Source organism: Sciurus carolinensis, chromosome 6 (genome assembly GCF_902686445.1).
Source record: "Sciurus carolinensis chromosome 6, mSciCar1.2, whole genome shotgun sequence".
Lineage (NCBI taxonomy): Eukaryota > Metazoa > Chordata > Mammalia > Rodentia > Sciuridae > Sciurus > Sciurus carolinensis.
In genome coordinates this window covers 16,899,437-16,925,461 of record NC_062218.1, presented here as the reverse complement: position 1 = coordinate 16,925,461, position 26,025 = coordinate 16,899,437, and the positions used below count along the sequence as shown (strand labels likewise).

The following is a 26,025-nucleotide window of genomic DNA, read 5'->3' as shown; positions in this document are numbered from 1 at the left end:
TCTATGTCACATTTGTATTTACTCTTCTATATCCAGATATCAAATTGGTTCTTGAGAATTACGTATGTGACACCTCCAATCTAATACACAATTGGAAGAATCACATAAAATATGTGTACATATGTATAAAACTATATAACTACATATCTAGATATACATATGTATGTTATACTTACTGGTTCAATGAGAAAATATGCACTTCTAAACTCTGCATTAATTTGTTAAGTACCAAAAACTGGGTATTTAGGCAACAGAAAATAATTTTCTCACAGTTATAGAGGTTACTAGTGCAAAATCCAGGTGTCTATAGGCTTGGATTCTTTTGAGATCTTCCCTCTGTGACCTGCAAAGGGCCACCTGCTTCTTATGTCCAAACAAGGTTTTGCCTTTCTGTGTGTGTATGAACTATTTCCTCTTCTCATATGGACAGCAGTCACACTACATTAGAGAATATTCTAATGACCTCATTTAAGTACCTCTTTAAAATACCTAACTCCAAATATAGTCACATTGTGAAGTGGTTGAGATCACGTTGCCAACACATGAATTTTAAGAAGATAAAATTCTGTAATCAAGTGGAAATATGTATATGGATATATGTGGCAAATATGTGTGAGTAGATATCTGTATTGTGTATGTGCTTATTGAATTGCCATCTCTTTATTTTCATTAACACTCTTGAAAACTTGATAATTTGCACACAATATAACTTTTTGTTATCTCAAGGACAGTAGTCTGAGAGAATTTTGGCAACAGTATAAATGTTGATGAGGCTGCTTTACAAAACTATTCATGACAAATATGTACTTTATAATTTTGTTTATCTTTTTCCAAAAGAGCATAAAGTAAAAATACTGTAAATATGCTGAAGATTCTTTACCTTGTAAAACACATGATCTATGAACCATGACCTTTGTGAATCTTATTTAAATATGTTTATTTTTGGAAATAATACAATGATCATTTTACATTATTGAATTCCATCACAGGTACTAATGCTAACACTGTGCACCATTTAGTCAAAAATTGCTAATTGTCCTTTGAACAATATTCTTCAAAGATTCACCCAACCTTTGATATCTGCATAAATGTAAATTCTTACAAATGAACAAAATTGTAAAATTCTTAAAAATGAACAAAGATCATGTGTTATCATTTAAAGATGGTGACATATTTACAGAATACTTGGTTACAGTTGTCAGATTTATTCTAGTTTTCTTGGTGCTGGGATTGAGCCCAATACCTCCAGCAGGCTAAGTTTTTGCTGTACTACTTAGCCACATTCTCCAGCCATCAAGCGTCAGAATTTTTTAAGGTAATGCTATACATTTGGTGTTAATGATTGGCACCAAAATGTTTGCTTGTTAGAGTTTGCATTTCCTCAGAGTTATTGTTCACCTTGATGTAATCATTATTTTAAAATAAGTTTTAAATATCCTCTAACGTAGGCATATTAAGGTAAATATGTGACAAACCTGAAGTTACTATTTTGAGGAGTACAAAAGTCAATGTATACATTATTTGTCCTCTGCACCAACAATGATAAAATATTTAAACACTCAATTCAAACTAGACTTTGTAAAAAAATGTACTCTATTATAGTATCATAATATCAAAATCTCATAGATCTGAGTTACTTTGAAATTATTTAATTTGGTAATAAATTTAATGTTTATATTCTGGTTACCTCTTATTAAACGCATACATGTTTCATTGAGTTCATCTCCACCTCAGTATTGTTGCTCTAATTTTTCCCATTTATTCTCTTTATCAATAATATAATTATTTTTTCAGTTTTTTAAAGATATTAGCAAGTAGAGCCCATATGAATTAAAGGTGTACAACTTAATGATTTCGTATGTGTATACCTTGTGAAATGATCACAACAATCAAGCCAGTTAACATTTCCATCTCCTCACATAGTTACTGTTTGTGTGTGAGGATAGTAAGAATACATAAAATTTATTTTAATAAATTTCAAGCATACAATGCACTAATATTAGCCATGGTCACTGAGTCATATATTAGATTTCCATCCAACTTCTTCCTTCATAACTGAGAATTTCTAAACTCTGAATAATTTTAATGCACTAATAATAACTTCTCATTTCCCTCACCCATACAGACACTGTCAACCACCATTCTAATATGTACATTGTTGATTTTAAGGGTTAGATAACAAATAAAAGGTATATAATATAATATTTGTTCTTGGGGCACTGAGTAATTTTACTTAATATCCTTTATGTATCTGTGTATATATATTTATACAAAATGATATCACAATCTCAAAAGAAAGATCCACATTCTTGTGTTTTTAGAAGAATTATTCTCAATAACCATGATGGGAAAAGAGCCGACTTGTTTATTGATGGGTAAATGTAAAAAGAATCCTGGATTTCTTGCACTGGAATATCAGTTTGAAAAATTTTTGTCTAAAAAATCTTCTGATGATGACCAGTTATTTTTTATTTTGATTTTGAGAATAGCAACATCTTCTGAAATTATTATTTTGAATTGTATCAGTTTCTTATAATCAGCCTATGTATTACATTATTATTAGTGCATCACAATTATACACAATGGTGGAGTTCATTGTGACATATTCGTAAGTGCACATAAAAGAATTTGCTCCATTTCATTCTTCAAAACTTTCCCTTTCCTTCCCCTTCTCCCTTCTCTGATACTATTCTTCTACTGATCATTCTTCTATTTATTTATTTTTTAATTAGTACCCAGTAATTATCCATAGGGACTCAGTGATATATTCATACATGCACATCATATAATTAGGATGAATTTCTCAGTTTCTCGCTTTTCCCTTCTCCCTCCCTATTGATATCCTTTAGTGTTTTCTATTCTATTTTCATGTGATTCCTTTTTTTTTCTGTTTCTTTTCTTTCTAGCTTCTATATGAGAAGAAACTTTTGACCCTTGATTATCTAAGTCTAGATTAGCTCACTGTGCATATTTTCTAGTTCCATCCACTTGTCAAAAAATAACATAATTTTATGGCTGACTAGAACTCCACTGTGAGTTTGTGTGTGTGTGTGTGTGTGTATCACATTTTCTTATCTATTCTTCTGTTGAGGGACCTAGGTTGATTCTATAACTGCTATTGTGAACTGCACTGCAATAAACAATGGAATTCTTGTACTACTACAGTATGCTGATTTTAATTCTTTTAAATAAATGATCAAGGAATAGAATAGCTGGGTGATTCCATTCCTCATTTCTTGAGGATTCTTCCTACTGATTTTCATAGTAGTTGTATTAATTTGTATTCACCAAAAGAATGTATAATTGTTCCTTTCTCAAAACTTCTTTGCCAACATTTATTATTACTTACATTCATGATGATTGCCATTTTAACTTGGGTGGGGTGAAATCTGAATTTTCTAATTTGAATTGCCCTGATAACTAAAGATGTTGAAAATTATTTTCATGTATTTGTTGGCCAAGTTCATTTTTCCATTTATTCATTAGGCTATTAATTCACTTATTTATTTACTTTAGTGTTTTTTTTTTTTTGAGTTCTGTGTACAGCTTGGATATTAATCCTCTGTCAGAGGAGTATGTGGAAAAATTCTTGTCCCATTTTGTAGGCTGTCTTTTTCATTCTCCTATTCCCTTTGTTGTGGTGAAATTTTTTAATTTATTGCCATCCCACTTATTGACTCTTGGTTTTATTCTTGAGCCATAGGGACCTTACTAAGGAAGTCAATTCCTGCTTTATATGTTGGAGTGCTGACCTTGTATTTTCTTAGATAGCAGTTACAAAATTTCTGATCTAATTTCCAGGTCTTTGATGACTTGAGTTGACTTTTATGCAGGACAATGGTAGGGATGTAGTTTCATTCTTCTACATATGCTACTTGTTAAAATTCTGTCATTTCTCCTAAAGGTGTATTGGAATCTTTGTCCAGAATCAGATGACTGTAGCCATGTGGATATGTCACTGAGTCTTCTATTCTTTTCCACTGGTCTTTTGTCTGTTTTTTTTTAATGCCAACATCATACTGCTTTTTTTACTATGGTTTTGTAGTATAATTTGAGGTCAAGTATTTTGACCCTTCCTGCTTTGATCTTTTTCCTCAGAATTTCTTGAGCTAGCCTGGGTCTTTTGTTCTTCCATATGTATCTTAGTACTGTTTCTTCTAGTTCTGTGAGTATTTTGATAGGATTACTTTAAACATGCAGGTCATTTTTAGTAATAAAGCCATTTTAAGAATATTAATTCTGTCTGTCCAAGAACATGAGAGGTCTTCCCATCTTTTAATATCTTTTTCAATTTCTTTTTCACAGTTCTGTAGTTTTCATTGTAGGTATCTCTCATCTTCTAAGTTACATTTGTTCCCAGGTATTTTACTTATTTTAATTTTCTTCAAGGCTATTTTGAATGGAATTGTTTTCCTGTTTTATTTTCCATGAATTAATTTTTGGTGGTTAAAAAAGGTACTGATTTTTGTAAATTGCTTTTATATCCTGCTACTGTGCTGAATTTGTTTTTCAGCTCTAGAAACCTTCTCTTCTGGGGAGTTTTAGGGGACTTCTGAATATAGGATCAATTTATTTTCAAATAGAGATCATTTGACTCCTTTTCCTATTTGCATTCCTTCAATATCCTTCTCTTGTCTCATTGCTTTGGGTAAAAATTTTAACAACTCTCTTAAATAGGAATGATAAGAAAGAACTTCCTTTTTTCATTCACAATATTTTTTAAAGGTCTTTATATGCTGTTTTGTTTATTTTCAATTTTCGATTTTTAAGTTTTTTAATACAGTTTATATCAGGAAACAGGAAAAGTCTGTTAATTATTTAAATTAAGTTGTTCAATTTCCTTTGTCCCTTTAATTATGAATTTTAAACAATTTACAGTTTTCCTTTTTCACTGTCATATATTTTAAATTTCCCAATTTATTTTCAATTTAATTCTCAAAAAGATGCCATGTTTTAGATGCCTGCCATTCCAGTATTATAGCAGGAATTCCAGACTTAGTAGATTTGAATATTAGTTTGGTAGCCACACATTTGTAGGTTATAATTGAAACCACTGGACAAGTTCTCTTCCTACAGTTTTTATATAGGAATGGTAATAAAGACCTAATTATAGACAATATTATCACATAAGAAGAAAGTTAAAAATAATTTTGAAATTAAACTTAAATGCAACTGTTAGGAGTAGGATTTTAAAACCAGGAAAGGACAATGTTCTGAAAATCCAGGGAGAACTTCAATTGTTGACATTGTCTAGATAAATCTTGTTGTACATGCATAAGGAGATAGGTAAATGCATATTCATTGAAATCTTTCTAATTTGGCAACACATAAGAATGCATAAATTATGACTAATTATTAAACTGAAATATACTATTAAAATTAACATTTTAAAACAGTATCTTAGATATATCTCAAAATTATGGTGAAGAGTAAAATAAATAAACTGGAAAAATATACCATAAATATAAATCTAAAACACACAAATTATTTCATTCCAGCATAGTTTTTAAAAGCATGTATAAATTAATAGAAAAAGATTTGCAGAACACTCATAATGACTCTGGGAGAATGAGCTGAGAATTTGATTATGGCAAGTAGATCACTTATAACATCATCTGTGCCACAATTTTTTAAAATAATATCTGAAGCAGATATATGAAAATAGAAGTTTCATAATATTCATCCTCATGTTTTATATTTTTATTTTTCTTAAATTGGAAACATATCAAAGTAAAAGTCAGAGGAAGGGAAAGTTTCAAGAATAAAAATGCAAAGCAATCATGTTGATTTCAAGTTTTTATTTTTAGTTTCCTTAAACATTACACAAAGGATAACAGGATAACAAGAATTAAAAAGGGTCCCCTCAACTTATCAAGTCATTTGCAACTTCAGAAATGTGTATGATTTAATTGCTGTTGTATTGCAAATTAGTCTTATTTCGCCCCTTGAAATAGACGGAAACTATTATATCACAATTCCTTTTGATCAGAAATTTACATATGGCTTAGCTTCGGTTCAGGTTTATGAGATTCTACTGTAAATGCAAGAAAGGGCTAAGGGTTTTTCCAACCTGGTTTGAAGTGGAGCTCATTTCTGCTTCCAGCCTGCTAACATGATTTTTAACCAGACTCAGTCACTTGCTAGGTGGGTCCCTCCAAAGAGCCACAACAAAACAGAGCAGCAGACTTCCCCAAGTGAGATATCCAAGAGATATTGAGTGAAGATACCCATGATACAAGGATATGCACAAAATTATAGTAACCAAATGTGGAAGTGGCATGCCATTATTTTGTTATTCTCGGTTGATTGAAAGTGCATCACTCTCACCAGCATTCAACAGGAAGCCTCCTTATAGGCTGCCTAGTAAGTTGGATACACGATTTAAAATTTATGAATGTTCAACTCTATGGAAATGGTTTAAAATATTGACTCGAATAGAGTCTATTTTATATACTGGAATATAGTGAATGGAGAAGAATTATGATATTTAATTCTTCAAATGTAACTTCTTCCTTGGACATGCATCATATTGTAAGATTTAACCTAACTGCTTTCTGGGTCATGAATTTTTTATTACCTACTTGAAATGTTTTCACAAACCATTTTGTAAAAATAGCCTACTTTATAATGCTACCACTGTAACAATCCTGTGGTGTATTCATTTGTTTCTATTTTCTAGGATTCTTTTGTTTGCAAGTGTCAACATCCTAATATTAACTAGCTAAATGTTTTGGGGGAGGTTTAAATAATTATGTAAAATTCAGATTTAGTTGTACCTTAGACTCTATGACATCCACGGGCTTACCTCACTGTCCTATCACAATAAATTTCAGAAAATCTGTACTGCTTTACTTTGTAATATATTTGTAATATCTTTTCAACAAATATTGACCTATTTTACATGTGTTTTTTCAGGAGTCTCTTGATATTTTTAAGACCAGTATAAATCAATGTGACGATTCTTCAGCACAGATTATATGTGCTTACATCTGATTATTCAGCATGAAAATTGGAAACAGGGTCATTGAAAGAAGCTTTTTCCAATACACCATAGCTTTTGTACCAGAGAGAGGAATTCTTTCCTGGCTCCAGTACAAAAATTTTTGGGGACATGAGCTCTTTGAGCAACTGGGAATAAGCTGCCTACCCTGCAACAAGTAGGAGAAAACAGAATGTAATACAAGGTTGAGCCTCATGTTCTTATCTGTTAGTTAACTGTGTCAAGAAGAATAGGACTTTGATCAATATGTCATATCCTGTTAAAACCATGTGATTATGATCAAGGGATCACATCCTTTAAGATCCAAGAAATTATATATTGCTTGGAACTGCAAATTTAAAAGTTAAAATACATTTTTCTTAATTGACTTTAATTTTTTAAAATTTCTTATATTTTTTTATTTCTTACAGACTGCATTTTGATTCATTGTACACCAATGGGGTACATCATTTCGTTTCAATGGTTGTGCACGATGTAGATTCATATCTTTCGTGTAATCATACATATATATAGGGTAATGATGTCTGTCTCATTCCACCATTTTTCATACCCTCCTCATTTCCCTCCACATAAAGTTCCTCCATTCTTCCCTCACTTACTGAAAAAACTGAGAAAAATATTTGCTAAGTATTTAATAAGCATATGCACACATCAAACCTTAATATATAGACATTTGAATTTTAAAATGTACAATTTTATCTTTTTTTAAATATTTTTTTAGTTGTCAATGGATCTTTATTTTATTTATTTATATGTGGTGCTGAGGATCAATCCCAGGGCCTCACACATGCTTGGCAAGCACTCTACCACTGAGCCACAATCCCAGCCCTACAATTTTATCTTTAGAAGCAAGTCTTCGAATCCATGATTGCAAAGTGTTTTCGAATCCATTTGCCTCTGAATTTCCTTAACCAATGTTTTGAAATTTTCAGTGCACAAGTCTTGCTTCCTTACTTAGTTGAACTATTCCTAAGTATTTCTCTCTTGTAAATACCATTTTTTTAGTTTGAATTTAGGATGGCCACCAAAGGCTTCTGTGTTGAAGATTTAGTCCCAATGAAACAATGTTCAGAGATGGTGCTTATGGGAAGTGAGGCAATGATGAGGTTAGAGCATTCCTGAAATAACTGGATCTTGAGAACTCTGACCTTATCAGTTGGATGTTGACAGATTATAATTTGATGATATTGTTGGGAGGTGGAGGGAATAGTTCAATAGGGCCTGATCTTGAAGAGCGTAACATATTCCCTCCCTCTCTGTGCTCAGTTATCGCGTCCCCTGCCCGCAGAGAAACACGAAACCGGATCAGGGCAAGTTCTTTATTTTCTGCAGTCTGCTTCTTCTGGCTGGCCAGCAGCGGCGGGCCGCTCTTGCAAGCGCCTTACATTACATACAACAACCAATCAGCTTATAGATCACGAGGGGAAAGCATGGACAGCAATGGAGCACAATAGTGTGGATATAGCAATCATGCAGTGTCCACGAGGACCCATGACCAATCACATTAACTTCCTCAAAATACGCCACTTGTTGGCAGAGAGTATTAGTCTGCTGGAGGTACCTGGTTTTGTTCTCAGCACTTCCTTGGCACCTTGCCAGGCGCCATCTTGGCCACGCCGAAGGGCTGGGGGCCTGCAGTACCCTGACAGCTCCCCCTTTTTTATTTATTAAAAGAATGTTGGCTTGGGATCGTGCCTGTCTTAGGCGGAGTGGTCAACCATCGTCCTTACCCGTCATCGGATAACTGCAGAGCATGCTACAGCTCCTGTCTTAGGTCGGTACGCGGTTACCTCCTTCCTTACCCGTCGTTGACTACCGATCCAGCATGCTCAGCCAGACTTGAGGAGAGCTGCCAGCCTCTAAGGCCATCATGGCTTGATGGAAAATGATGCGATCTCTGGCATGAACTTGGCGTATACGCATGATAAAGCGTGTGAGGAAGATAATTGTAATGATCATAAACACACACAATGCTCCCATTCCTGCCCATTGCTTTACAAAACTGAAGGAAGAAGATAACCAATTTTGCATTTTAGATATAGGGGCTACATTAACTCTAGTAGAATTGAGGCTAACAATTTGTGATCTAAGAATGGCAGTAAGATTATCAAATTTATAAGACCAATTGGCACGTAGCTGAGTAGATATGATTTTAGACAAATTTGCTGCATAACTAAGATTATGATAAGCTACAGGTGTAATGCACAGTCCCGGCAGATGATAAATACACCCCACGCTTAACAGTTCTTGTAAAAGGTCCATTTGTTCTTGAAGTAAGTCCACACGCTGGTTCACCAAAAGTAGTCCTGCTTTTAGGTGTTGATGTACTGTTTGTTGAGTAGACAGAGCAGTAGCTGTCTGCTGGACCACTTCATTAAGCTTAGTTGCTGACTGTACTGATGTCGTCAAGGCTACAGCTGCTGTGGCAACTGCTGCTGCTGATGCAACTATGGTGGTAATGACTGCTACGGTGATTCCAAAGTCCCTCTTATTTCTGGAAAGCAATACTGGCAATTCATCATCTGTAACAGAGACTGGGACTGGTAGGAAGGTAGGAACACACATTAAGTCTGCCAGCAGGAACCTAGAAGCATTTTAACATTGAGAGATAGCACAAATCTGAAGTACAATTGAGAGAAGCAGTTGTTTTGTTACATAGTTGAACTGTTCCTCCTAAGAGACTAAAAAGAGGTTGTAAGTTAGTTTATTCCGTGGAAACACACAAACTGAGCTGCAGCTCCAGTAAAGCACCGGGTTACCCTTATTACCCAGAGTTAAAAAAAAAAAAAACCCAAACAAAGAGACAAAGAGAAAGTTTATCTTTAGGGGACCTGAAGGTCTCCTCTATTCCCCCTTTTTGTTTATCATGGATAGAATCTTATATCCATTTGTCCATCCTGCCTCGGTTATTAGTTTGCTTAATCATTTGGTACTGTTGAGTAAGGACCATAGTTTGGATTGTTTAAAGGGAATAATACAGACTTCTCCCGGCAGGGAGAAAGCTGATATTTTGAAAGTCCCGAGAAGTGAGCGCACCCTACATCCCCTATAGGCAGGTAAATTTGGTAATCAATGGGCTCCGGAGATCCTTGACATTTGTAAAGGCAGATGGCTTCATGGCTTCATTTCCTCGAATTGACCCGATTCCCTATTTCTACACTAACTACCTGTCCTTAATTTTGGCTTCATTCTCCGCTTTAGCTATAGGAACTCCCAACTGCTTCAAGGAAAAGGGGGCGTCGGTCGTTCTGGCTGCTTCGAAGCTGAAAGGGGGCAGTGAGGGGCAAGCAGTTTGGAGTTCCTTTTTTAAAAATCGGGTCAATCGAGGGGTCCGAGGTAGAAGTCTGGTTGGGGAGGAGCAGGTTATAAAGTCATCTGGGGGTGGGTGTTTCTATGATAGAAGAACAAAAAGACATGAGTACTGAAATGAAATTAGTACAAAGTAAATGTTGCAGCATCTGGAACATGCCACTGAGTATCATGAAAATGACAGAAGTCAATCTTTCACCAGGAGGTGGAAGAACTGAGAAATTGTTCCCATAACTAGACCTAGCAAAGGCTGGAAAGGACAAGGCCTTTATTTGGGAACTTTAACATAGTCCAGGTTATCAGGAATGTAAACACAACATTTAACTCTTAATGTCATAGATATCCCCAAAAATATAGTTAAGCTACTTAAGTCATCTGATTGTGTAAAATATCCCTTTATTGGTATAACCTGTGTTTAGTAGAGAGCTCTATATTTCTGTTACTTAGGGCTAGGTAATCATACGAGCAAACATAGATTAAGTCTACCTGTGTAGCTTAGGAAGATCTGCAGGCCTTAAACTGACTAAAAACTTCTGACTCTGGCAGTTTCTCTTGATTGTTATCAGGCACATTTGCTGAAGAATCTTTCTTTTATTTGTAGCTTCCAGTCTTTATTCTAGTGGACTAACATAAGTGTACATCTTAAGTTACATTTAATTATTATTTCTCTTAAATGCCCAAGAATGGCTATATTTTGGGTTTTACTGTTTTGCTGGGTGTCCAGGATCCTCTAGTCTCAACAATCTCCTTGATCAGGAGGTTGTGTGACCCAGAGTTGCAGCACTCCTTAGAGAAGTCCTCTTATTCCCTGGGTTCAGGCTGACTGAGGGCAAAAGATCCAAATACTGGCCTATCTTGCCTTCTGTATTTAATTCCAATCTCTAAGTTTGATCTTAATCATCCAGCAAGCCAGTTTTACCAGTCATAGAGTGAGAGTACTGGGCTTTAACTTTAATGTTCATAACTTTACAGTTATTTACCCTTTTATCTAACTGGAGTCTGTATTAGTTCTGGAAGTTACCACTATCTGTTTTATAGGTGATGGCTTATTATCATAAGTTACCTAGGTTGCGTGTTTTTGAAGCAGCCACTTTTGTAAAACATTAACAGGTAACAGTTTTACAAAATGAAATTAGCAAGAGTAAAAATATATTCTGCTTGTATAATAGCTATCTTGAATTTTGACTGAGAACCACATTATATTTCCTATTTGAGATCATAGTAATTTTACAACAAAAACCAATCTTTTGATTATAACTTTAAATAAGCTGAAGTCTGACTTATTTTGGAGTCACTCTAACATGTAGTAAGGTGAGAGGGAGAGCCTTATCTCAGGTAAGGCGTGACTCTTTATAGATCTTAAGTGTTCTAATTCTGATGTTGATCTTTGCTTCTTCCTTAAATATCATTAAGTAGTTTACATATACTGTTTTCTGAGTCTATACAAACTTTATAATTAACACAATTTAACATTGTATCTAAAACATGAATCAAAGAAAGGCTGAGAGAGTTTTTAACTTTCTTTTTGTGTGTCAAAGTGGCAAAATATTTTCATGTTTCACAAAATTAACCTTTAAACAAGTCAGGCTCTAATGTTTAGAAATACATTTACATTTGAAATTTTTTATCTCAGTGTAAAATATAACCAATTTTATATATACCCTATTGATAACAGGTCCTCTAGTAGAACACTAAATGATAGAAATTAATCCCCAATGAAATTTACTCTTTATAAGCTTAAAATTACCATTACAGACAAGTTTATCTGGAGAATAGCAGCTTGATAAATTTCCTGCTTTAAAACTTGTATACCTGAAAAATATGAACACATTTAATATACAACTAGAAACCATTTTACAATTACCTTGACACTTTTTTTCTTACCAAATTTAGTTTTTAAAGAAAAATTTAGACTCTGTAACACAGTACAATACTTTAACAGTTGTTTAACCATAATTGTATACACCCCAATTTTTAAGACTAATTGTTCTAAAGAATAAAACTTAAGAGACACAAAGTTAAGAGTAAATTAGTGTTTTTAAGAAATCCTTGTCATGTTACCATGTCATTTTACCATATAGATTAAACTTTGGCTTATATTAGAACATTAGTATTTTACCTTAGGAAAAACCTTAAATAGCTTTAGCTGTTTTACATACATACAACCAACTTAGTTATACACAGACTTGTTGAAACTGGCCCTTTACTTACACACAGACTTTCTTACCCAGAAACATTTTTTCTTTTTTTTTTTTTTTTTATTAAATATATTTTTATACCCGGAACCTTTTATTTATTTATTTATTTTTTCTATCTGTTGACCCCTTTTTGTTCACATTCTGATACAACTCTTATGAAATTTTTGAATTTAGATAAATCACTCTATTTTAATAAGATTAAATATTTTGTTGTTCATAGTACTCTTAATTGAAACACAGGTGAAACTTTTGGGACCCTTTATATATAGAATTCCACTTGTTAGGACATAACTTCTAATAACCTTGTTTTTAGTTTAGTGATGACACAAAGCAAGTTTAAACCCTTTTTATTTACCAACGTATGAAAACACCAATAATGTTTAAGTATGTTACCCCATGTAATTTAAGAAGTTAAAAGTACTTGATGTTATTTAACAATTAGCATTTTAACTTTGTAAATTAACCAGACGTCTCTACAAACACATTTGAGTAATCCCATACATGTTAACTCCAATTTATTTATTTTATAAAAACCAAGACATCAGACAAGTGTCCTGAACAGGATCCGTTGCCTCTTTCCTGCTGAAGAAAAGTCCTAGAAGCAATTGATACTAGACATTGTTTAACATTAACATTTCATTAGTTTGACCACCTGGAGACTTGCAAGTTATTTTTAAAGATATTTTACTTTTATTAGTTTACCCAATTTAAATTGAACCTTTTTAAATCACGTGAATAAAAGTATTTGGATCCATTTTTAAATTTTAATTTTAAGAGTGCTCAGTTTTGACAAAACATGACATTAGACAGCACGACATACAGATAACATAAAATCAAAGGCCTTGTAACTTTATAGGTAAATGTTCATTGCAATGAAACAGATGTTTAAAAACTTCAGTTGAATAAAAAATAGAACTGATCAAAAAGAAAAAAAATCATTAACCTAGGTATGTAGGATCAAAATTATGAGCTCAAAAATACAGCATTAAAGAAAAACAAAACAAACAAAGAATCCTAGAAAATAAGTTAGTTAAGTTTAAAACGGACACCTTTTTTTTTTCTTTTCTTCAGGTTACCCCTCCTCCTTCCCGCTAAGACTGCTGTAATTTATATTCCATTGTAGGCTTTGACAAGGCCAGGCAGCGGGGAGGGAGGATCACCCAGGACTTTTTAACCCTTTTTTTTACCTGGTTGAGAAATCAGATTAGGTTTGAATGCAGAAAATCATGAAACAATTATCTCCCAATACTTGTGGGGACTATGGCTACTATATTATGTTCCCACTCTTTCTGAAGTCTGAGAACATGATCGTTCCTCTTTAATTTCTTCTAAGATCTGACTTCCTTCTTCTAAAGGCCCCTTTAAATCCCTAAAAGGGTTTTTTGATTTACCTTGCTGCATCAAACAAGATTTAACAAGTGACCATATTGGCAGAGTTCCCATTGGCAAAGGCTCGCGTCTCTCCGCGTCGCGCAAATCCTCTCCTAGCTGTTCCCACTGAGGAAGATTTAATAATCCCTCGTCTAAAAACCACGGAGAGACTTTCTCTACAGTATCTAGGAACTTGAAGGCCGTGTTTGCCTTCAATGGTGTTCCGTGATTTTTTAAAAGTTCTCTAAGAGGCCGCTGCATTCTAATCTTAGACAGATCCGTTCCCATGACTACGAGGTAGTTTACTAGTTTAAACACACAAACAAAAGACAGGTGCGCGCACGCACACACGCTCACTCACACACGCACACAGTTTGGTACCACTTGAATCGTCCCTCCCACGGGGAACCTTTTATGATGAATCGTCCCTCCTCTGGGGAACCTCTTATGATGAATTGTCCCTCCGCTGGGGAACCTCCTGTGATGAATTGTCCCTCTGCTGGGGAACCTCCTGTAATGAATTGTCCCTCTGCTGGGGAACCTCCTGTAATGAATTGTCCCTCTGCTGGGGAACCTCCTGTAATGAATTGTCCCTCTGCTGGGGAACCTCCTGTAATGAATTGTCCCTCTGCTGGGGAACCTCCTGTAATGAATTGTCCCTCTGCTGGGGAACCTCCTGTAATGAATTGTCGCTGCTCCGCGAACCTCGAGACGTCTCACCTTTTGAACTCTCAAACTAATTTTTCTTGATTTGAAAACTTATGTGAACTTACCCTTATATTTTTTCTCGTTCCCGGGTGTTTCGGCACCATCTATCACGTCCCCTGCCCGCAGAGAAACACAAAACCGGATCAGGGCAAGTTCTTTATTTTCTGCAGTCTGCTTCTTCTGGCTGGCCAGCAGCGGCGGGCCACTCTTGCAAGCGCCTTACATTACATACAACAACCAATCAGCTTATAGATCACGAGGGGAAAGCATGGACAGCAATGGAGCACAATAGTGTGGATATAGCAATCATGCAGTGTCCACGAGGACCCATGACCAATCACATTAACTTCCTCAAAATACGCCACTTGTTGGCAGAGAGTATTAGTCTGCTGGAGGTACCTGGTTTTGTTCTCAGCACTTCCTTGGCACCTTGCCAGGCGCCATCTTGGCCACGCCGAAGGGCTGGGGGCCTGCAGTACCCCGACACTCAGTTACCCAGACTTCCAAGAGAGGAACACCCTGTGCCACGCTGTTCTTCCTTACCTCAGGCCCCAGGCAATGGAGCCCACTGGTCATTGCCTGTAACCTCTGAAATAACCAGCCAAATAAATCTTTCCTCCTTTAAATTGTTTGTAATAACAAAAGAAAGAAGGAACGTTTGTTTTTTTTTTTTTTTTAAATCATGCTAGTTAATCTTTACCAACATCCCTAGTACTTCTTTTTTCTTAATTGCATTTGTTCTCTTTAGCTAAGTATGATAGTAGAGTATATTTTGACATATTTATACAAAAATGGAAGCACATCTTATTTAGAATCTCAGACTTGTGGTTGCCTATGATGTGGAGACCATTGTGGTATATTCATAAAAAAAAATCACAGGAATTTTTATCACAGCTATAAAAAGCTAATGTATGAAAATAAGATTGTTTTCCCAACCTTCTCATATTGTTTTCATTGTTTTGAAGAAATGCAATTAATTTTCTATATTGTTTTGGTATCCTAGTGTTTTACTTAATTTTTGGCTTAAATAGATGTTTGTTTTGTGGGGTATTCTGGGTTTTCTGTATATAATGTCATGTCATTTTCAAACAAGAACTTCTTCCATTCTGATTTGGATGTCTTTTATCTCTTTTATTTACCTAACTGCTTTAACTAATGTTTTGGTAACTATGTTTCCGAGACAGGTGAAAGCAGGCATCCTTGCCTTGTTCCCTTCTTAACAGGAAAGCTTTCCACTGAATACCAGGTTTCTGTGGGATTTTAATAAAATGTCCACATAGCATTTCTTCTCTACAAACTTGACAAAATCCCTATCAAAATGACAATGATATTTTACAGAATAGAAAGCAAATTTATAAAATCTATGTGAAACTACAGAAGCCCTAAATAGTCATAACGTCTTGAAAAAGGAGATCAAAGCTGGATGGATTTCACTTCCAGATTTCAAAATATATTGCAAAACTATGGTAATTAAATAATATCTTTCAGACTTAGAAAACATAGACCAAAGGAACATAATCAAGATCTCAGGGGCTGGGGTTGAGTGGCAGAATGCTTCTATAGCACATGTGAGGCACTGGATTCCATCCTGAGCACCATGTATGAAAATAAGCAAACAAAATAAAAAGGCATGCTGTCCGTTTACAACTACAAAAATAATTTGTTTAACGATTCCAGAAATAGAGCCACATATATGTTGTCAATTCATCTTTACCAAGGAGAAACCAAACATGTAATTGGGGAAAAGAACCATCCCTTCAAAAACGATGCTGGGAAAAATGAACATTTATATCCAAAAGAGTAAAATCAGACTCTTTCCATATTCATACAAAAATAAGAAGATTTAAGCATAGGTCTGAAACTGCAAATCTCTTAGGAGAAAATGCAGGGGGAAATCTTGGCATTAGTTTTATCAGTGACTTCTTTTTTATAACACACATAAAAAGGATATGACACTACAGATTATAATAACAAAAACAGATTAATGGGACAGCATCACATTAAAATACTTCAGTTAAGAACAGGAAACAATTATAATGAAAATGCAATCTAGAAATGGGAAAATTCTATTTAACCAATATATCTATATGAGGTTTATTTCCAAAACACATGATGTATGCCTGCAAATCAATAGCAAAGCAAGAAATAAGTCTATTAAAATGGGAAAATGGTGGTTCACGATAGTTGACTTAGGAGTCAAAGTCGATGCCCATCGACAGATGAATGGGTAAAGAAAATGCAGCATATACACAAGGTGGAATATTACTCAGCCATAAAGAAGAATGACAATCTGACATTTACTGAGAAATGGAGAAAGGAAGCTATCTTGCTAAGTGAAATAAGCTAATCCCCAAAAAGCAAAGGGAGAATTTTTTTCTCTGATACATGGAAGCTAATCCACAATAGGGGTTGAGGGAGAATAGAAATTCAGAGAATTGGACAAGGGGAAGGAAGGGAAGGGAGAGGGGATAGAAACAGGAAAGATAGTAGAAAAACTCTGACATAAATTTCCTATGTATGTATAGGAATATACCACAGTGAATCTCAACATAGTGTACATCCACAAGACTGGGGTCCTAACTAGAATATGATATATTCTATATTTATATAATTATATCAAAATGAACTCTACTGTCAGGTATAACTAAAAAGAACCAATAAAAAATGGGCAAATGTCCTAAACATTTTTCCAAAGAACACATATAAATGACCAACCTGCATATAAAAAAATGATCAATGTCATAGTCACCAAGGAAGTACAAATCTAATCAATATTAGGATATCATTTCACATTCGTTAAGATGGCTTATTGAAAAACAAAATTCTGATCAAGATGTGAAGAAATTAGAACTCTCTTCTACCCTGTTGGTAGTAATGCAGAATTGTGCTGTCAATCCAGAATGTAGGAGGGAGTGTCCTCAAAATAGAACTACTGTGCAATACAACACTCCTATATGATACAACTTTGGGCATTTATCCAAAGTTATTTAAAATAAATTCTCAAAGATATTAGCACCCCTGTGTTCAATGAGGCACTATTCACAAAAGCAAAAATGTGGAAATAAGCTACATGTCCACAGACAGGTCAGAGGATAGAAAATTACCATTCGTACACTTACTGAAATATTATTCAGGTATTAAAAACAAGGAAATTCTGCAATTTGTGTCAATATGAATAAACATGGGTGCCACTATGAGGAGTGATCTAAGTCAGTCAAAGAAGGACAAATTCCCATGATTACAAATAAATGAGCTTTTTAAAATGCACTTATATAACCAAAGAACAGTGGGATGAGTTCCCTGGAGTGCAGGAGGGGAAAGTGGTGAGTCATTAATCAAAAGTCTTAACTTTCACATAGGTAGGATTTTCAACTTCGAGAGGTCTGCATCTCAATATTGTGCTTAAAAAATACTGTATTTTACACTTTAAATTTTGTTGAGGCTAAATTTCATGTTAAATGTACTTAACATAATTTTAAAAAAGAAAAGTTCAGATATTCATCTGATGTAAATTAATTTTAATATCAGACCTTATCTAATAAGTGATTTTCAGAGAGACATTATTTTCATTGAAAAATTACATTTATCCATCTACAGTCTAATTTTATCCCTCTATACTGCTGAAATAATGTTCATTTATTATTGGATGAAATATTTTACCAAATTGCATTTTAATTCAAACTATCTGTTATTTATGTTGTTCTTTTGGAATCTGCTACCCAATGCTTTAATAAACACATTTCTAACTTATCAATAGGAATTTTTAGAAAATATGATCACTATGCATTTTATAATTGTCCACAAATAATTTTGACAAAAGTCCTAGTCAATATTTATTGTTAAGAAAATCTTTTACAAATGTTTGATATTTCTGATTATCAGACAAATTTATAAAAATCAATAGTTTTACTATTTCTGACTATAGGAGATACACTGTTATAACTAATGGTACTTTATAAATACTGTACTACCTTATATAGCCAATGCATACTTTCTCATTCTTCAACTTGATCATCAATTTAATTCTAATTTTAATAGACATTATATTTCTGACTATTATAAGGTCATATCAAATAATTTCAAGATGTTGATGAGGAATAAATAGTAAACAAATATATAAATGTATTTATTGTCTTTGTCATGTCTCATATATTTCACTAAATTTCAATCTATTTATAAAATTATATATTTATAATATCACTTTTCCCCTTGAATTCCTGTTTAATGCCCACATGTCTAAACTTTCATATTTGAACTTTACATGCTACACAGAGGGAGAAATAAATTGCAATTGCACTAATATCTAATTCAATTATTATTCAATATGAGATTGCAAACTTAACTACTCTATTTTTCTGCTGCTTAAAGATAGCAAATATAATATTGCATGTTCATGTATATAGACTTTTCATGTATTTTGCACATATCTTAAAGTTCCTATGGATGTAACATTTAATTACTAAGTAGTTTACTAATATTTTAACATCTGAAATTCATTTTATGTACTTCCTAGTTTAATGTTCATTTGAATGCATAATCTAAATATTTTTCATCTTTTCTTATAAGATCATTTTTTGAACATTATTTTTTTAACATGGACTATTTTCCAGAGCACTATCAACTGTATGTTCCTGAGTCAGCTCAAGTTGGCTCCGCTGTTGGAAAAATAAAGGCGAATGATGCGGACACTGGTTCCAACGCTGACATGACCTACTCCATCGTGAATGGTGATGGTGTTGGGGTGTTTTCCATCTCCACCGACAAAGACACCAGGGAGGGAATCCTTTCCTTAAAGAAGGTAAACGTAACATACATTTATGATTCACACCCATCATCAATCTTTACAAGAATGGACATTTGCCAGAGGTATGAATAAACCACGTATTTCCTCTTTGAAATGTAACTACATTTTAATTATAGTAGTGTCTGAAAATTTGAACCCTCTTTCAGAAAATATACTTTGGTAAAGTGAGAGATTCTGATGCAGAGTATATATACCTGTCCCTCCTCACCTTTGTCCTGTTTGTCATTGCCAAAGTCTACCTGAATTGGCCTAGCGATACCAGTCAAAAATTATGCATAATGCATTTCACCTAAATATGAAGAGTTAAAATGTCCACAAAATAAAGCCATGGTAATTCTGTAATAAAACAGGGCAGACTACAGAGGATTCATGATATCAGTTAAAACAGAACTGTAACTTCAAATAATCTTAGAAGTAAAACTGATAATTTATCAAAATATTTGCATGGACTGCATAACTATTATGAACATTCATAGAAACCCTTATTTTTTTTAACTAATTCTGATCTTAAAAATATTTTCAAGGACAATAATAAATTTTAAGTTATTTCCTAAATCACAAGTGATCTAACATGTGTGATAGGACAGAGGCAAAGGATTGTGCTAACTTCACACCACATTGAATACTTTGTAAGAAAGTAGTAGGTACAAACCTACTGAATTATATTAGACTTGATTATTTTATAACAAAATTACTTGTGTTTTATTAAAGAAAGAGAACTGATAACTTCATGAAAACCTGAAGGCCAAAGTGCATACCTGAATGAGGTTCAGTTTCAAATCTCCATCAGTGTTTAACTTTCCAGTATCTACCATGTTTTCTTGGCATTTATTTTCCCTAACATTTACCTTGTACTTTGACAAATAGACTAATTGTCTGTATTCTTTTTTTTTCTTTATCTCATTCTATTTCCAAATATTGTAAATTATTTGTACATAGCACCATGTCTTTCCTTTTCTGTTTTATTAAATAATTTGCACCTCCATTTTTTCCAAATGCTATATAACTTAATAAGAATATATCCGACTCATCTTTTGTGTTTTCAAATAATACATATTTGTGTAAAAGATTTCAGAACTTTCAGATAACAGAGTTATTATGAATGCTAGCTCTGTTCATACCATTTCTCATCAAGAGACTTCTCTGATTAATACAAAATGAGTGTTTGTTAACACTCCTAAGACACGGACTTTTGCTTGATATTCATGGAGTTGTAATGTCGCTTTTAGTGAAACCATTAACTTTCCCCTCCAGTCTCATTTTGTTCCTAAGAATCTGACATTAGGAGCAAAACTACTACTTTTTGCTTTGAAGAGTCCATAAGCCTCCTATCTTTGTAATCTTACAGTTGAATGTACACAATTTACAAAGAAAACTTCTAAGTATAATTCCTACTGACTTGTGTTCCTCTCTTCAGATTTCAGTTTAGGAATAAAATTGAGATTTCTAGTCTGTGTATTTGTGTGTGTATGCATACACACAGAGAAATATATTTTTTTTTTCAGTAGGGCTGAGATATTTGCTATTTTGACAAGTAGGTGATGCTACTGTAGAATGTGTCTGGAACACCACTGAGAAATTGTATCCTAAAGTGCTGATACAATGTTGAATCAATCTGTGCATCTATTAGATAGTCTCAGTGTGTTTACCCATGCCTTTCTCTTTGTATTGTGTTAAATTAATTTCATTCTTCTCCTAGTAATTATGATGCTATCTTGACTTAAGATTGAATCTTGACTTGTGGTGGAAAAAGAATAAGAAGCAAGAATAAGGAAAGAAAAAGAGGGAAAACATCATATCACCTCATTTGGGAAGCTTTGCAATAATGAGGGGGGAGAGGTTTTGAAGACAATAGATGAGTTTGTTGGAACAAAGATTTTAATTTTAAGAAGAGAGACTGAAAAGAGACACCAGTGATATCAACAGGAAAATAACTGATTTAAAAGACAGCCCTGGAGGTAAAGATGGTCCTGAATGGAATCTTGATCACTGGTGGAAGAAACCGGCTCATTTATGCGAGTGTTTCTTCTTCACTGAGGCAACAGAGGGGCAGGAGGAAGAAGGCAAGGCTGCAGGGAAGTGGGAATGATCTAGCTGGAGGATGTGTGTGGGGGGATTCCTTGTCTTCTAAGACCTATTATCTTATGAAACAGGAAGTAACATATATTTGTAAAAAGTGAGCAAGGTGATGAATGGTTTGTCTGTATTCAAGATCTGAAGCATAAGTGAATATTAGGGTTGTGAAAGAACTTCCCACATGCAGAGCAACAGTTAACTTAATGGTAGCCAGAAAAAGTGAAATTAAAACTATGCACATGTGTGCACATGTATTTAATTAACATGCTTCATTCTCTTCTGCACCCACACTCAATGGATATTTTTGAGAAGAAATGGTTTCAATTTGATAAAATGTATTGATGATGTATTGAAAACAATCCCAGCAACTCAGGAGGCTGAGGCAGGAGGAACCCAAATTCTAGGCCAGTCTCTGCAGTTTACCAAGACCCTGTCTCAAAATTTAAAAAGTAACAATAATAAAGAACTGGAGATATAGTTCAGTGGTAAAGCATCCCTGGGTTCGATCCCCAGTGTGAAAAATTAAAATAAAAGAAAAGAAAAACAAGCTATATAACTCAGGGCATTTTACTGTTCAAGGGGGACTGATTCAGATGGCAGAAAAAGGATGAAATCATCCTTAAAAACCTGTTTCTTATTTAATCTCTAAGGCAGCTCCCTTTAGTCAGCAAGGCAGAAAACTAATCTCCTCCAAGATCAGAATCTGCGCTGCTCTATGAATCAGTCAGCAGGAGCGACTGCACATTCCTGTCCATATCATTCCGTCATCAGAAAGTTGCCAAGTCGAATTCACTGATGCATGATGTGCTACATTGTAAATACACTCTGATAACTTTCATTCATTGTTTAATGGAGCCTGACTGGGTGGAAAGGTGAAGAAAGATAAGGATGAATGCAAGTCAATGTGCTCTTTCCTCCGACATAAACCTGGAAGCTCGGGTTGTTCCTCTCTACAGCAGCTCTCTCAGAATCTCTTTTTATGGTTCCTGTATCAATTTGCATTCTTTACTATGCTTGTTCTAAATATTAACTTTTTTTAATTTCAAGGCTCTAATGTACTCTGTCCCTTTTTAGTGAATACCGTTTGCACTGACACTTTCCTTTTCCTAGCTTATTTAATTGCTCATACAGTGCCTATTAATTTAAGTCAAAACATCAAGGTTGGCCTTTACGTCAACTAAACAGTAAAAGATAGGTCTTTCTTGTGAAAAGAAAAGTAAACCTTGATCTTACCATTTAGATATATGACTTTATCCAATTCTTTGAAGCTTGACTTTTCTTATTTTAGAAATTTAGTGGGTGGTTATGAAAAATAGATAAAATCAGGGGAAAGGATGGTCTAAGCCCATCTGTCTCACACTCTACTTTTGCAGTGTCTCCTTTGCTTCCTCTTTCTTTCTCTATTTGAACCAGAATCATTTTTATGTCTTCCCGACTTGCAGTCCTCTGGTCCAGTTTACGGTCACAAGGATGACAGGCATGTGCCACTTTGTCTGGTTAATATTAATGTTGTGTGTGGAGTAGGGAGATACTGGGCACTGAACCCAGGGCCTCTTGCATACTAGCCAAGGGTTCTATACCTGAACCCTAGTTCCAGCCCAAAGCAGGTTTTACTTATGCTTTCATGCCATTCCATTTGTTGATTTTGCTGCCCTTCCTATTCTGTGTCACCAATTCATCTGGAAGCACACCAAGAATACCCACTCTGTCCATTGAATCACATGTGCTTGCTTTACTCTTGTTTCTGTTAATCTACCTCCCCTTCCTCTCTCTGTGACAGTGTTTTCCTTTATGCATCACTGTTCAAGTTAAATAATGTTTGTGTAGGGCAACATTTCCAGTTATATATCTGTCAGGAATCTCCTTTGTATCCTCTTTTCTCTTTCATATATCATAGTATGCATTTCCATAATTTCTCACTGTACAAAAATGTGATTTCATATCCCTAATAAAGATACTGCTTCTGATAGAATAAGACACTTTGCCATTAATGAACTCTAAATGCAATGATGCTTTACCTATACTGAAAGTGTATTCCTACCTATAACAGATGTTTAACATTGCTACAGCCAGGTACTGGGCAATTATAATACACCATGAAAAAGATCATTATACCATTTCATTTTATAGATAATTTGAGTTGAACCTTAAGAATAAATGAATGTTGCAAATTTTTTTTTATTTAAATTGAAAAATACCTATGGGTAAATGGTAGAAAGATCAATAGAGGTAAAGGAACAAGCGGTAGGAAAGGGAAGGGGAAGGACAGGTATTGGGGTCTGAATTAGAACAAGAAATATTCTATGCCTGTGTAATTATGTCAAAATGAATTCTACTGTCATGTACAACTAAAAAGAACCAACAAAAATTTAAACCATTTCTAAGGGAAAGTATGAAATATGTTCAATTATACCCATACTAAATCTATCCCAAATACCTTATTTTTGGTCTTTTAGATTTTGATTATTGAGGTTTTTGTTTTTATTTGTGACAGAAAAAAAAAAAAAAAAACAGGATCGGGTTCTTTGATATTGGTTTTTAAAGCTTTGGAACTGTGAATAAGGAAAAAGAAAATTAAGGCATCCTACCTACTGTAAGTGTAGATTTCTAATTCTAATGCACTATAAAATCTGAACACTCTTTAAAGACAGTACTATTAAAAACCTTGTTCAGGCTTATTTTGTATACTTATAAAATTTTGATGTTTGAAATGTTATTCTTTATTATGATTTAGAAGTGAGGTATTTCCCCAAAAGCTCATATGTGAGACAATGCAAGAAGGTTTAGAAGTGAAATAATTGGATTATGAGAGCCTTATCACAATCAGTATATCTCTCATGGGATTCACTGAGTGTTAACTGAAGGCAGGTAGGGTGTGGCTGGAGGAGGTGGGTCACAGGGAACCTGCCTTTAGGGTGTGTATTTTGTATCTGGTGAGTCAAGTCTCTCTTCCTGCCCATGTTCTGAGCCACTTTCCTCCACCACACTCTTCTGCCATGATGGTCTGCCTCACTTTGACCCCCAAGGAATGGGCCTGGTTCTCTAAGGATGGAGACATTTGAAACTGTGAGGACCAAATAAACTTTGTCTCCCCTAAAATTGTTCTTATCAGGTCTTTGGGTCAGAGCAGCAAAAAAGCTGACTAAAACATTTGGCTTATCCAGAGGTTATGGAGAGAAGAATCCAAATTTCAATGCAGTGAAATTTAACACTGTTTTTCTAATGACTTTTGACAGGGACTGCTATTGGGCAGATTTTGTTTTTGTTATTTCATCCATAGGCATGACCATGATCCTAGAATGAGAAATCACTGACACTACATTGAATGTTGATTGTTTTAGATTCGTGTATTCCTATGATAAAATTTGGTGCATTAATTATAAATAAATGATTTGATGAAACATCCTGATGATTTTAATCTATATATCCATGGATGTTGGTATGCCTTTATTCATATGCAGTTGTTTAATTCTTTAATATAAATATATATAAAGATATATAAACAAATGTATTGAAATGAATACATATATATATACACTCATATATAATTATACAAACATAACATGTAATACATTAATATACTTTATATATTCTGTGATACATACTTAAGTTATTTGAATTGAAAGATCTTTGCATTCATTTTCCTGTGTTTGACAATAAACATATCAAAATGTTTTCTTATGTTCCCTACATTAATACTAATTTATATCATTATTCTTGGAATTATATACAATGAATGAGTCTACACTCTTCTGCAAAGAGAAATTTTTAGAAAGAAAGCTTATGCATGTATTCTGGTTTTCAAAGAATGTCCAGTGTCCAGGAAAGACTGAGAAAATAACCACAAAATATAACACAGTGAAAGAGTCAAGGTAAAAAAATAAATTATATATTTAAATTCATCCCATTTTTCTTGTATTTGTAGAAAATACCATCATTTAAAATAGACACTTGACAATTTTTTCATCATTAAAATGACATTTCAATGTATAAAGTTGTTGATATTGACCATATCAATTGAACACCCATCCTACAAATGAAAATATGAATGATCATACAGCACAGATTTCAGATAAAAAAGGGACCTTGAAATTCAAGGAGAATGGAACCACAGAGCAACTGGGCTGAGCAATATTTTCAGTATCCTGTACTTCTGCTGGTTATATAACTCCAGAGGAGAAATACATCAGGAGGGCTTAAGGAAGAGTAAAAGTGATTAATGAGAAACAATTAAAAAGTCCTAAATACGTAGAGATGGTTGGAAAGAGATTGATGGAAAAGTTGATAACTATCTATAGTAATATTAAGTGGATTAATATTACAGAGGCATGAGTGTGTCTTTATAAGTGAGAAAGACCAATGATATGTAAAAGTAATTACTAGGAGTAATAGGATGAAATTAGGAAACTAAAATCTAAGATAAAAATTGAACTCAACTCATTGACAATGAGCTGTTAAATTAGGAAACTGAGCAGTAGCTAAAGAAAAGTAAGAGAAGCCCAATTGCTTAGAGAAGTTAAAATTATGCCAGAGCAAGCACTTCTAGCAAGGACTGAATG

The 26,025-nt window shown here is 34.1% G+C and overlaps 1 protein-coding gene across 4 annotated transcripts in view; it reads left to right on the top strand.

Annotated features, from left to right (window-relative positions):
- The window catches only part of Cdh18 (cadherin 18), a 959,213-nt gene that overhangs the window by 840,274 nt on the left and 92,914 nt on the right, over window positions 1–26,025 (top strand). For all 4 annotated transcript variants that reach the window (XM_047555975.1, XM_047555974.1, XM_047555977.1 and 1 more), the window contains one exon: window positions 19,197–19,384. In XM_047555975.1, the coding sequence (XP_047411931.1) occupies window positions 19,197–19,384 (188 nt within the window). The remainder of the gene's footprint in view (window positions 1–19,196; window positions 19,385–26,025) is intronic.